Source organism: Acanthochromis polyacanthus, chromosome 5 (assembly GCF_021347895.1).
Source record: "Acanthochromis polyacanthus isolate Apoly-LR-REF ecotype Palm Island chromosome 5, KAUST_Apoly_ChrSc, whole genome shotgun sequence".
Taxonomy (NCBI): domain Eukaryota; kingdom Metazoa; phylum Chordata; class Actinopteri; family Pomacentridae; genus Acanthochromis; species Acanthochromis polyacanthus.
The window spans coordinates 20,833,565-20,848,117 of NC_067117.1; the positions used below are offsets into that span (position 1 = coordinate 20,833,565).

General features: G+C 39.7%; 1 protein-coding gene across 1 annotated transcript; it reads left to right on the forward strand.

The window, feature by feature from the left end:
• Positions 1–893: 893 nt before the first annotated feature.
• On the forward strand, positions 894–10,807 carry zgc:64106 (uncharacterized protein LOC393348 homolog). Its single transcript, XM_022200691.2, has 6 exons — positions 894–1,255; positions 4,642–4,881; positions 5,941–6,030; positions 6,174–6,362; positions 7,202–7,311; positions 10,362–10,807. The coding sequence occupies exons 1-6, from the start codon at positions 1,096–1,098 to the stop codon at positions 10,539–10,541; spliced, it is 969 nt and encodes a 322-aa protein (XP_022056383.1). The 5' UTR covers positions 894–1,095; the 3' UTR covers positions 10,542–10,807.
• Positions 10,808–14,553: the final 3,746 nt, after the last annotated feature.

Here is a 14,553-nt window from a genome sequence, read left to right on the forward strand (position 1 = left end):
GTCTTCCGTTTTCCGGTGAGGCGACAGGGCGTCCCATTCCTGACGATCGTATTTACACCCTCCCCCTTCAATAATAGGTGCCCTCCACAGCTGTGAGTGTGACTTCTTTTGGAGTGACACTCGATGGTGGAGGGGGAGTGTGTAGGGGGCGGTTTGGGATTCAGCCTCACTGTCTCTGGCCTGTCTGCCAAAAAGCCGATCAACTTTTTTTCATTGGCCTGTCAGTCCGTGGCTGGCCTGTCCAGGCAGGCCAATAAGGAGGCAGGCCACCGGGCAAAGTCCCGCCTCTCCCGATTGCCAGTCCGGGCCTGGCCTAGCCAGTCTCAAGACCTCAACCCAATCGAAAACCTGTGGAGGGAGTTGAAACTCCGTGTTGCCAAGCGACAGCCCTCAAACATCACAGCTCTGGAGAAGATCTGTGCAGAGGAGTGGGCCAAAATACCAACTAAAGTGTGTGTAGACCTGGTCAAGAACTACAGGAACCATTTGACCGCTGTCATTGCCAACCAAGGCTACATTAATAAGTATTAAAAGTAATTTTTGCTGGCTGCCCAATATTTATTGGCCACCCATTTTCACAAATAAATTGTTTAAAAATCATACAATGTGATTTCCTGGAGTTTTTTTTTAATTCTGTCTCTCACGCTTGATGTGTTCCTATGATGACAATTACAAACCTCTCTTGTCCTTTTAAATGGGTGAACTTGGACATTTTTAAGTTGCCCAATATTGGCCCCACTGTATCTTGCCTGCTGACGAAAAAACGCCCCTTTAATTGGTGACTGTTTCTGCTTTCAGTCACTTTCAAAGTTGAGCAAGCACTGATAATATCAAACCCAGATGGTTTCACGAAAAGAACTTTGGCCTATTTCTTTAAACATCATGCAACTGGCAGAGGGCACAGCCCCACGGCTCACTGCCACCTACAATTCTGCCTCAATAAATGTCCCAGCAGCAAGTTGACTGCTGCTCAGGCTGTAACGCTTTAAGGCACACCTCCTACCCGGAGCCGCAACCTGCGAGGCGCATGGTGGAGAGCTGCTCCTGCAGTCCTGAGCCTTTGGTTTAATTGCAACGGACAGTTCTGGCAGGAAAATGGACTACTTGGATATGTTTTGCCACCCTGTCTGGGCCATTTCTACGGCACTGCTGACGGTGTTTGTGCGCCTACAGCGAAATTACGCACGCTGGAATCCGCGAACCTGCGAGGTGCGGCTGACAGGGAAGACTGCTATAGTGACTGGAGCCAATACAGGTTGGTAGAATAGATTCTTAAGATATATTATAACACAGATCTGCAAGGTTATTGGTGTTGCAACAGTAAAATGCATATTCTTAGCTGTGTTCTTGCTTGGGTCTTTTCACATGTCAGTGATAGTCCAAACACTGTTAGTGATTGTTATCCATTTCCAAAGTTCAGGGTCATATTTTGTGTATGCTTAGCGCATAACCACATACTATTCACCAGTGAAGATATTTTTCAAAGCATGCTCTTACAGTAATACCTCCCATATTTGTTGCACTTAGGAGGTCAGGCTTAGTGCGCACACGAGTGTAATTTCTCCTGGTGGTCTGGGACGAAGCGCAAAATGAAGGGAAAGCAGCCAACATGTGTGGATGTTTCAGCTTCAAAAGGCATGTAATGCATGCAAGTAAACAGAGAAACAGAAGGCACTTTGTCATGGATGGAATTCGTTGGGTCCTCTCTCATAATAAGTCATTCATGCTATATGTTAGGCTACTTCATGTTTACCGTGGAGTTACGTATCTTTATGTCAGCTGGTCCCATCACTTTAAAAAGATGTAGCTGGACTCTCCTGAACACTTTTACTACATTTTTACTAAATCTGTAAGAGCAGCAAAGAGTGGAGGCACCAAAATATCAGACAAAGCTAAATATGAATAACAATGATTTATACGAAAAATGTTTAATACAAGTAAAAAGGCACCGTGGAAGTGGATTATTTGTGAACTGTGAGGTCTTCTAGGATTTGTTTTTGGGGACATATCAGACCAAACCAAACCACAAGCCATCTTCATCTGTGTCCCGAATAATGCATCACTGTTAACTGGGCTTTCCAGTGTCCCATGATCCAGTAACTCCACTGAGAGTACAACTGAGCCTGAATTATCTTTTATGTTTGTTTGTTTTTTAATCCTTAGCAGCTGCAAAACAGTGAGGTCAAACTAAACAACCTTGTGCTCTGTGGATAAGAGATGACTTGGGAGGGGTCAGTCTCCTTATCCTTATCACCAGGTCAGAAAAAGTTGTTGTTTTTTCTACTTCTGTCTAGTCAAAACATTGAATTAGAGAGTAAATAATAGCCTAATAACAATGAGTCAGCGACACTGAAGTTTGATGTAACAGACGTGAAGCACAACAAATTCGTCATTTCAGTGCCAGGCAGCCTCTTTGGCAAATGTGTCACACCTGGTAGTCTTTGAAAAATGGTTGTACAACAGATCCAGATTTGGCCCAGTAGTGGCACTTAAGGGTTAAAAACAAGAGCCCTGGTGGGACAATGTAAAAAAAAACAAAAAACAAACCACTGACTGTAGTACCACTTGTAAAGTTTAACTATAAACAAGAAGAAAACTGTTGTGGGTGAGTGACTGTGTCTGATGGTTTGTGATCATTTGACGTAGGAGTCACTAGATCAAATGAAATGTGCATTGAAGCGATGATAATGATGTCCTGAATTGTGAGGCCTTGTGTTGAAGATGAGACCTGTGTCACAGTGCTTACTATTTTAGTCATTCATGACAAACAGGATTTTACTCATTAAATACATACCAAGAGGATTATTATGGGTTGGCTTAGTCATCTTAACTAAGAATGATTCTCATCAGCTTCTTCTACAGAAAAATGATAGCTATTTTCACTCACATCCTGCCTGCCTGACCGGTTGCCCTGCATTTTGGTCCTCTGACTAGTTGCCCTGAACACATTTGTGCCACTCTAACCTGGCCTTGACTCTCTTGGACTCGCTCTCATTGCATAGGAGAAAAAAAATCACCCATTTTAACATATTTTACCCTCAAAATTCTACAAAATTTTGCAGTTAACTGCAGGAATAACATGACAGTCTAGTACAATTATAAGAAGCATTAGTCAAATTTACGCTGAGAAAGATTTTAACAGACAATTTTACTTATGATATTTTCCACATTAGGGCTTAATTTCCTACTCTTATCAGCACCCCATATTTTCCTGCTTTCCTGTTGTTTTGGTAAAAACACACATTCTTACCAAACAATCCTAGAACTGTTTAGAAAGTTCTGAGGGCACATACCAGAGAGGAACTCAGGCTTCGTACAGCCTGAATAACGATCATTCAAATACTGAAATGTTAAATAGTATGCTGAAGACTTTCCTCTTAGAGCTCTTCATTCTGAATTCACATCAGCTCAGCTGTTAATATAAATTTCTGTGATTTAATTTCCCAGTTTATTTAATTAAAGAAAATTGCCTTCTCATGAAAAGACTGAATAAAAATTTAACAATTCCTTACTTACTCAAACTTGTTCAGACAGACATTGCATAAGGGTGGATTCAGTTCAACCTGAACTAATCCCACTTACGGAAGGTTTACTGTAAAGATCCATTTTCCTGTCTTTAAAAAACGTTTTGTTTCTTTTGTGCTCGATTTCTTTAGTTCATCTACTTCCTCAAAGGTGATTCTGTTTCGTCAGACGACCAACATATTACAGCTGTCCTTTATCGTCATGTATTGAACTCTTATTAAAGTTGCTGTGCAGGATTTTAAAGTTTCAAACTGACATAACACAAATAATCCAGCAGATACTTCAACATAAACCTGACTTTATGTACACAAACAGACCAAGCTTCGCACAGAGCTGTGTGAGAGAATCTGAAAGCAGTTTTTCTCTCGAGTCTGGATTTTAATCCTTTCAGATTAAAATGCAACCACAGATTCTGTTTACCAATACCATCATGGCGTTGCATAAGTCCAGTACACATCATTTATTTTCTAACGATAACATCAGTTCACTTTTGCCCACTAAGTGAGATCAGAGGACCCGGTGTTTGTACAGAAATACAATCATCTTACTCATTTTTGCTGTGCTGGAAGTCTGACCCACATTTAACCTGGACAAATTGCTTGCACATTTTTCAGGAATAGAAGCTCACCCAGCTTGACCAGCACTCATCCATAGTGTTGTATTAATATATCAAATTTCTGTGTATCAAGTCTGTTTGAGCTGCTACGTGCAAATTCCACAGTGAAAAGTTCAGTTTAAGATCACAATTTCCTCTGTGGTGGTCCCACTGCACTGTACATGGTTTTATCAGACAGTGAAGACAAACGGATATGCAGACACACAGGAATATGGTCTATATGGTAACCAACCCTACCCTCTGCAACATCTGAAACTGTTTTCCACATTCTTTGAGTAATTTATGGTTCTCAAGAACAACAGGCTTCTCCAATTGCACCTCAGTACTACATGCCTTAGGATATAGAGACAAAAAAAGGTTCTGCTGTTTTTAAGTTTCATTTTGATGAACTGCAAAAAAATGCATGTAAAGTGCAGCTGTATTGTTGTCTTTACAAAAAGTCACATGTTGATTGATTGATAAAGTAGAAAACTAACTTTCATTCTCTTCCACTCTGCCAGGCATTGGGAAGTTTATTGCCCTGGACTTTGCCCGCCGTGGGGCCCGTGTGATCCTTGCCTGTCGGAGTGAGGCCCGGGGCACCGAAGCACTTAACGAAATCAGAGAGAAAACAGGAAACTCTGATGTTCATCTGCGTCTGGTTGACCTCTCCTCTCTGGATTCTGTCAGAGCATTTGCAAAGAGGATTCTAGAGGAAGAGAAAGCTCTCCACATCCTCGTCAACAATGCAGGCGTATCAGGTGATTTAAGCCAGAATGGAATCTGCTCTACTGGGCACCTTTGTATTTTTGGAGCCAAAAATGTTTAACACAATTTAAAAACCCAGAGACCATATACTTGAATTACACACCAGCAGGATTTTCAGGACTTTTCTGAAGACGAATTAAACCCCCTCACAAGCTAAAAAAAAAAAATCAATGAATGTAAGAATGACGAAATAATTAAAAACAGAAGCCCTGTGAAGAGAGCATTCTGTTCATAATTTTCCATCTGTCACACATCTGGAAGCTATGTCAGATGTGAACCTATGGTGTTGTCTTCACGGTGGAAAGACTGGCATACCAACACATGCTGTTAACTGGATAAGTATATAAGCACACCAACAGCTTTGTTTGGTCGACTTGGGCAGCTCGCTGCAGAGCAACAGATGAAATATTTACATGTTCACAGACTGAGGAGGCTACTGCTCTGTAAGTTGATGAATTACAAAGTTAGGTAATGTTTTCAGGGACTGAACATGTCAATGTGCTTCTAAATGACAAAAACAACTGTGAGGTGTGACAGAGAGAGGTTGTGTAAGGCTGGGTTGGATTGTGTTGTAATTACAGTGAGGGGGCATAGCTGTAAAGCAGAAATTCTGTTAGTTTTGTGCTCATTTATGTGCACAGTTGTACGTTTTTGGATTTATGAAATGTAACTGCAGGTCACATTTACACTCAGTGTAAGAAGGAGCGTTTCCGCAGGTCCTTCATCCCTACATCAGTCAGACTGTACAATGCCGCATTGTAACTTCACTGGTCTACATCATTTACTGCCACACTTTTTTATTCTTTTTTTCTTCCTACATGTTCATTACACCATCTACCTACTTATGTGCAATACTTTGTTACAACCTCATCCTTTTGTATGTAGTGTTCTTGAAATTTTCATCTTTTGTATAGAATCTTCTCTGCAATTTCTGCACTGTGTTTTAAATATATTCTTATACTGCCCTTATATTTTTTGAACTGCCATAATGGTAAACTTTCCCCACTGTGGGATCAATAAAGTTTATCTTATTTTATGAATTCTATTATCAGGTTTACCGAGGCAGATAACCAAAGATGGGTTGGAGGCTTCTTTTGCCACCAACCATCTAGGACCATTTCTGCTCACCAACCTGCTGCTGGGTAAGCTTTATTCCAGCAGGTCTATACGCATGTACATGACATGATGGTTACATCTGTCTGACATTATCATGACTTTCTAAAACCTCTCATTCTGTCTAATCTCTTATCCTCTCCTCTCTCTACATGTTTCTGTTTCATCCCAGACCTGATAAAGCGTTCAGCTCCAGCCCGTATTGTGACCGTCAGCTCCGTCAACCATAAGAGGGGTAAAGTGGACTTTTCTCACTTCCGTGGCGAGGACCTCACTTATTTCATGGATGAAGTCTACAACCATACTAAGCTGCACAATATCATCTGCACCAACGAGCTAGCCAACAGGCTAAAGGACACAGGTAGGCTAATATCAACAGCATTATGATTCTCGTTATAGTATTGATTTGCTACCAGCAACGTAGACAGCAAAAGAAATGTCTCGTGTTCTGTTCTGAGAAGAAAACGTAAAAGGAAAAATTCTAGTTTATCATTGTACTTGATTACCATTCTCAGACTCACAAATGAAATGGCTCAAAGAAAATGGATAAAAACTCCACAACTCCAGATTTTTGTCATCTTCTAGTTTGTGGTCTTTGTCTGAAGCCACAAAAGGCTTTGGAAACAGCTTATTTTTATACATATTATAATACATAGTATAATTACAATAGTCATCATTGTGAGCTGTACAGGTCCTTACCGTTTCCTTCTTTGTTTCGCTGCTGTCTTGTTAATGCAGACCCAAACAACTGGACCACATTTCAGGTACCAGATGTTTTACTGAGATTTGGAAATCCAGTTTTACTTACTGTGCACCTACAAACTGGCATATAATGACAAAACAAATCTAAAATTTGCCTCAATTTTATCCTTCAACAATTTAGGTTTAGGTAATTTTATGTTATCTTACTTCTATATTATTATTATTCTAAATAGTTGTATTGTTAATCCATTAATTAGCTATGTAAACAACTCCAATTTTTATCTAGGTTTTTTTGTTAGTCTGTCTCCGTCTTCTGTTTATTTGTCTTTATAATATTGTAGATGAAGTTCAAATAAAAGACGATTGATTGATAGATATGCAGCAGAACACCTCAACTTCAATAATGCACCTTCTGGTCATCATCATATTCCCGCTCTTAAATCTCTCTCTGTTTTCCCCGATTGTGATATGTATCTTTCTGTCTTTATGTACTTGTAGGTGTCACTGCAAACTCAGTCCACCCTGGTGTTGTCATGACAGAAGTGATGAGACATTATCCGCTGTGGGTCCGTTGTATTTTTAATCTTGTTGGGTTTTTCTTTTTTAAGGTAAGCACAATCTTGCATTGCAGAAGCACTGACTACCCTTACTGTTGTGTCATCAGCTTAGCTTGGTTCTCATAGTAGTGGCCTCGATACCATCTCGCTGGGTTTACAGAGTAAGCTGAGGAACTGTTTGGACAGAATTATTATTGTGAATTTTTACGAAGTCATCCATCACATTGATAGAATTCATGCTGAGAAGGGTTAGTGAGACAAGCTGGGCTTCTTAAGAAATCCAAAACCCAAGATAAAAGCCTCTAATCTGTTATTTCCCAAACCTGGAGGAGCAAGAATTGCTCCATGGCATCTACTTATAATTAAAGCCAAGTAACCCCACTGAGGGATTTAACTTTCCGTCTGTGTTCTAGTTAAAATTTACCAAATTCTAATGGAATTTATTTTGGAACTTAGTGAACTTCAAATGATTAAACAGCCTCAGATTTAAGGCTGATGAAAAAAATTAAGCTATCATTTGGTCCAAACCTAGATTAGCCCCTTGACACTTATTGTCACGAATTCGCATCATATCACTTTCATTCAGACAACAGCCAAGATAGCGTAATCATTCCCCCAATGCTGGTTTGTGCATATTCATTTCGTACCTCGGAACCTTTAGAAAGGACTGGTTTCTCACAGGACCAGTCAAAGTGGGACCTAATTATTATATATTTGTTATTATTATTATTATTATTATTATTATTATATATCTGTTCTATGTGTAATAGATACATTAACTATCTCCACTTATTTTAGCATCAGATGGAAAGCAAAAACACACAAAAAATGTTTTTATTTAATTATAAATAAATTCAGGCGTAAAGGGGTTAAAAGTCAGTTTAGACATGTAGGGGTTAGTGTGTCTGTAAATATCCTGCCATGTGGGAAGCACACACTAAAATGTTGTGTCAGCAGTAAAGATTGTTGTTTTATGTCATGACTCTTATCTTTCTTACAAAGCAGGCAAACAATATACTGTAAATACTGGCGAAACTAATGAGTGCACTGGATTGAGGTGAGCAGAAGGTTGCAGAAGATCAGGAGACTCAACCGGCAGGAAGGCAGACAAGTGGTAGTGGTTAGTCTCAAACATCAGAGTTCAAATGAGGGAAACAGGCAACCAGAACAAAATGCTTGGTAAGATTTAAAACTGCAACAGTTCCAGTGATTAGCTGTGGCCACCAGAATGTAAGCTTGATGTGCAAACCAGATTGGTAAAACCAGAGAAACAAGATGAAGCATTACCACATGTTTCACAGCTCATCTGTGGTAAAACCACCGCTGAGCTGAACTACATTTAGAAATTCAAAGCAATAATAGGAATATGTGCTCCAGTAAACGCCTTTTGGTTTGCTTTTGGCTTTGTACGGCGTTGGATATTTTTATATGTTTGAGTTATTTTTACTGCAGCATGATAACACAATATTCAGTGAGTGCAGTCAGATGAATGTCAACAAACAGAATTTTTACACATAATCCAGTTTTTCTAATTTTGTTACAGACTCATCTACTGACCCCTAAAATTGAGTGTGAAAGCACTATAATTCCAACACATAACATTACTCCACGACAGATTACTGGCACTGCTAGAATGAAAAATTATCCAGCTGGCTAATGTTGCACTACCTAATGTAGAATTAGCTAATATTACATTAGCTAACTCACTAACATGGCCTAAACTTGTTAAGGTAACAGGACAAGAGAGACAGTTTAGGTTAGGTGAACAATACAGCCACACATTAAATTGCCAAAGTCAAAACAGCAGCAGATACAGCTGCTATCACCAAAAGTTATACTGATTGTTAAACTAATGAGCAACTAGTGAACACTTGCGAGCTAATTAGTCAGAGAGAATAACAAAGACACAAACCCTCGCCTCACCACCCTGATCCCACATTGTGTTTTTAAATAAAATTAGCCTAAGATTATGCTTTTGCAACAACTTAATCAAAATATAGGTAAAGTATTCATATTATCTAGAATAAAATCCTGCTCACCATGAGTTACATGAACTTCTGCATAATGGAGCAGTGTGTTCTTCGATTCACATTCACCTGTCATTGTCTGGTTTTAACTTACTTCCATTTGCTGCTAGTTCTTGCTCCACTGAATAAGTGATTTTACAGATTTGTAAGAACGTAATGCCCTCAAACTTTTATAGCTTTACTCCACGAGAGATTGCAAGGGCTAATAGTTTGTAGTATTAGCTAACTTGCTGGCATAATCTAAAATTAAGGTAACAGTATGCAGCAGGACAGTTAAAGTCAGGTGAACAATACAGCCACACATGGCAGCAGATGTAGCCGTTATCACCTAAAATTATACTCGTGATAGTGAGGGTTAACTAGTAACTTGCTTAACACCAACACTGCAGCCATCACCCTGATCCCACCTTGTGTCTTCATTGCGAAATAATAACAGCATAATTAAGATTATGCTGTTACAACTTATTAAATATGTAGGTAAAATATTCACAGCAATCTAGAATAAAATCCTATCCATCATGAGTTGTGTGGACCTCACACCACAAGAGAACGATCTAGGAGGTTAAATAATGAGCGGGAATGAACAAACCAGCAGCTGGGTCAGAGTAACTCAACCAGCTGCAAAATATCCCCTAACAAACTTTTTGAGTCAACATGAGCAACCCAACAGTGTGTTTATGTTACCCCAAGCAAGCCAGAATTATGACCAGCATAATCAACGCAGCTGGGTTTGCAGAAGCATTCCAGCACATTTAAGTGTATATTTATGTTGTTAAAATTTCTTTGCATTATACACACACTAGAGAAATAGCCTTGATCTGAAAACACTGCTACAAGAATTTCAGGCAGGGCAAGAAACAAGATAATTATACACTGATGAAACCAAAAGTTATCCTTCTGTGTTGATGTGGATCTGATTTGTCTCTGGAAAGGAAACTGGTTATACTGGACAAATCAGTTTAGACATTCCACAAACTTCCCAGTTGCACATTGGCACCTGCAGAAATATTCATCTGTAGTTTTTGTTGACTGTTCTTACACATTTCCTCTCCACCATCTTTGTCTCCCTCTCAGTCTTCAGAAGGAGGTGCAGTCAGCCCGATCTACTGTGCAGTAGCAGAAGAACTAGAGGGGATAACTGGCAAGTATTTTGACAGCGATTGCTCCCTCGTTCTTCCTGCCCCTTTAGCTCGAGATGCCGCCCTCGCCGTCAAGGATTTCGAGGTCTGTGAGAGACTGACATCAAAGCTCTGAAGCAGCCATCTGGCGAGGCTGGATAACAGACAGAAGGTCAAATTCCACCCTCTTATTGCATTTCTGACATGTGCATTTCTGCTATAGTGTATAGAGCTGTCTGTAGAACAAAAAGAGGAATTATAGGAAAGTTGCAGTAACCTCATCTGACATGCACAGTCTATAAAAGACTAAAATCCACAGGTTTCCAATAAATGGTACCTGACTGTGACCACTTAATGCACTGTGTCCTTTATAAAGAAATAAACATTTACTACACTGGAAAAGCTTCTTCTCTCTTTCTTGCATTGACTAACAAGCTAAATGTGGTTAATCGCCTAAAATAGAAATTCTTACAACAGATGCCAGATCAGAGTAATTGTCATTCCGGAAATAGTTTTCCTCCAACAAGAAAGTGCTGCGTGGTCCATTAAGATGTGTGTATAAGTGAACTAAAATGAGTTTTCTGAGACAAATGCTGACACCGTGTGGCAAACAAGCCGATGTGCTTTCTCAGAAATAACAACAGAGGCGCCAAGTTACGCAATCACATCCTTTTATTGTCCATTTCATTAAAACACAATAAAACAATTGAGCATTCAGTGCCTTTTGAAGAGTTTGTACAGTGTTAATCCTCCTGTGTCCTTGGCGTCCTATTTAGCTGCAGAGACAGAGATAGTGAGAGAACATTGTGATTACTGAAGAGGTTTTTAAATCAAAGCAGTATCACTTGTGAGAATGTGTCAAACAAACATTGATAAATAAAAAAGATGGAAGGTCATAATGCAGCTTTATCAACAAATGTGTCCTGCACCAATCAAATACCTTTCTGACGCTCCTCTATTTCATGGACGATCTCTTCGAGCACTGGAGCAACATGATCCAGCTGTGCAGGTGAAAGGCGGACAGCGATCTCCACAGTTTTACCCTGGACAAAGACACACACAGAAGAGGTGGTGATATCTTGCTTGAATTGACTGACGAAACTGTTTACCAGTTGGCTGGTTGAAAGTACAAATGACACTAAGGTGATGTGAATGTGTGCTCACTTGATTTCTGCCACGCTCCATCTGAGGAACCTGTTGGACGGTGACTTCTTCAGACTGGCCATCCTCTGATCGAGGCGTCATGTCCTTTCTACCTTCTCGCTCCTGCAGCAACTGACACAAAGTGACAAATGCTCGGTCATTCATTTGAGACATTCTCCAGACATTCTCTTATTTTTGCTTGTCTTATGCCAATCCTGTATGCGAGTTTTGAAGAATGTACATTGTGAACAGTAGATTTATCGAATATTAGGAGAACATTTGACATGTGCCTCATACCATGTGGGCCACCCTGTCTGTAGTTAGAAAACTGAAGGCATTTATAGCGGGGAAGTTATATCTTACTGTCTTACCAGCTCCTTATGCTTATTTGGACTTTTTTGTGTACTTTGTCACTCTGAACCACTCCACCTACCCCTCAAAACAAACAAACACACACACACTACAAAACTTTGAGAGAATTGCAAGTCTAAATTAATCACTACATCCTACTGTTGTTGAGTAACTTTTGGTTAATCTTACAAACTGCTGCATTCAAAGTGTGAAAAATATCAGCTGGGGTGACTGACTGGTTATATTGTGAATACCACATGGGTGTAAGTGCCATGCTTCAATTCCTGGCTGGGGATCACCATCCTTTCTCATCAATTTTCCACTGCCATTATAAAAAAGGCATTAAAATGCCCCAGAGAATAATCTTTAAAAAAGAAAATACCAATCCAAAATGTCCAAAAGCCCAAGATGGTACCCTCAAATTGCTTGTTTTTTTATAAGAAGCACACCAAAAGATGACAGATGTTTCATTTCCAAAAGAACAAGTTCAACAGCTTATCCCAACATCTGAGAAACTGGAACCAATGAATGTTTACTTTTGTGCTTATAGTATTACTAGGACAATAAGCAAATCATTAACACAGTTGATTATATAGCTCCTGCAGCTCTAGTTCAGCCCTGCTTGTACACACATGCGGCTTACCTTCAATTCCTTTATCTCCTTCGGGCTGAAGAACGTGAGGTGTCCCTCTGTCGTTTCAACCAGCAGTGCCATCAGGCACACCAGCACCACACAACCAGCCACTGCACCACGCATGCTCATCTTGCTCTCTCCTAAACACAAACACATGCATATACACATACATATTAGCATACAGTCCATACAGAACAGTAGGTTTATGCAGACTTACAGTTTGTGTTCCCACATGAACAGGTGTGAGTGGTCCCGAGGCCAGGCCACTTTTAGAAATTAGAGAGTGCTTTTATAGCAGCTGTGAAGATAGGTGACAGTGAAAATAGATCAGCATTTGACAGAAGTTGCAGTGTGTGTGTGTGTGTGTGTGTGTGTGTGTGTGTGTGTGTGTGTGTGTGTGTGTGTGTGTGTGTGTGTGTGTGTGTGTGTGTGTGTGCACCAGGAACAATAAGTGAGAACAGCAGAGAGAAACACACAAGAAGGGATCCTATGCTAATGCGAGGGAGAGGTTGACAAATTGATAGGAGATAAGGAAGGGGAGAAGTGTGGGGGCTTTGTGGGGCAGAATGACTAAGAAAGCGAGATAAGAAGCTGGAATGAACCAGCCATGCTTACAAAAGCAAGACAGCTCTGTAGACAAATGTGAGCAGATGAAGACAGGACGTCAAAGAGGAGAAAGATGGGAGTAACAGAGGACGAGAGAAAGTCCAAGAGACCAAGAAGCAGAAGAAACCACATGTTACTCACTTGCTGTGTCAGCCGTATTCAGTTGTTTGGGGAAGTTGTGCTTTAAGATGAGCAGAGCTCCACCGGTCTGAGTGTCAGCCTGTCCCAGGCAGCCTTTATATCAAGCCCTCTCCTGATCCCTAAGCTTTTTACTGTCCTCCCTCACATCCGCTCCTCAACACGCTCCTTCAAGCACTCTGCTCCATGCTCCTAGAAACACAGACATTACTCAGGAATCTGACTTTTTCTTAATTTGGGTAGTAAGCTCTACTATCATGTTATATATATATATATATATATATATGGCCTTAGACAGGATTTAAAAAATGAACACTCTGATAACTAACCCCTGTACTGTCTGGGCTAGGTTAGTAGTTTGCGTAAACTGTAGGATGAATATGTTCTAAACATATTAAATAAGTTTGCTGTCAAATTGTATTGGGAATTATTTATATTTTTAGATGGGTCCTCAGAGATATTATTCACATCATCCCATGACAGTAAAACACATTTGCCTGAATCTGACCAACAAATATTTTAGAAAAAAAGATGAAACTAGGACAAAGTGTTAAACAAGAAGTAAAGTTCAGTTTGTATGTGACTTTCATTAGGGGTCACAAAGTTTAAATACTAAAGAAAAAAAAAGCACAGCCCAGGAGACGTTCTGTCCAAAGAGGCCAATCATAAATCCCTGGCTCTGAGTTATTATCTAAGACACTGTGACATTAATGACCTGTCATTTATTTTGGTTTGTGCACACATGGACCCACATTCAATTGTTACCTGGAAACTTCATGACTTCGAAGAGTTTTATTGATGCTTTTTACTAAAGATGGCACTTAAATGTTTTCCTGCTTGTTGGTCAAATGTTATTGCAGTCTATTCCATGGTTAAAATACCCTGTGCAAGTGGGCAGTTAAAATTATTGCTATTGTTCTGTTTGGTTTGCTGCAATTCAAGTACATGAGAACAGCTTTGGGCGTCTTCTGTTGTTGTGAAACATTAACAAAATGACGCACAAGCTCTTGTTACATTTTTCCATCACCTTGCATTAGCAATTTTAACATGTGTTATCATGATATTTTACATATGTCACATACAACAGAAGTAAGTATACCTCTGAGCAACATCAGTGATTAAAATTATATCACCTCTCAATAAATGCATTTCTTCTAAGTTCACAAAGAGTATATCCTCCTAGGAAAAGCAAAAACAAATACTTCCAAAAGACTATATTGAAAATGAAAACCCCAAAGTAAAACATCCTTAAAAGTGAATACACTTGTGGGATATG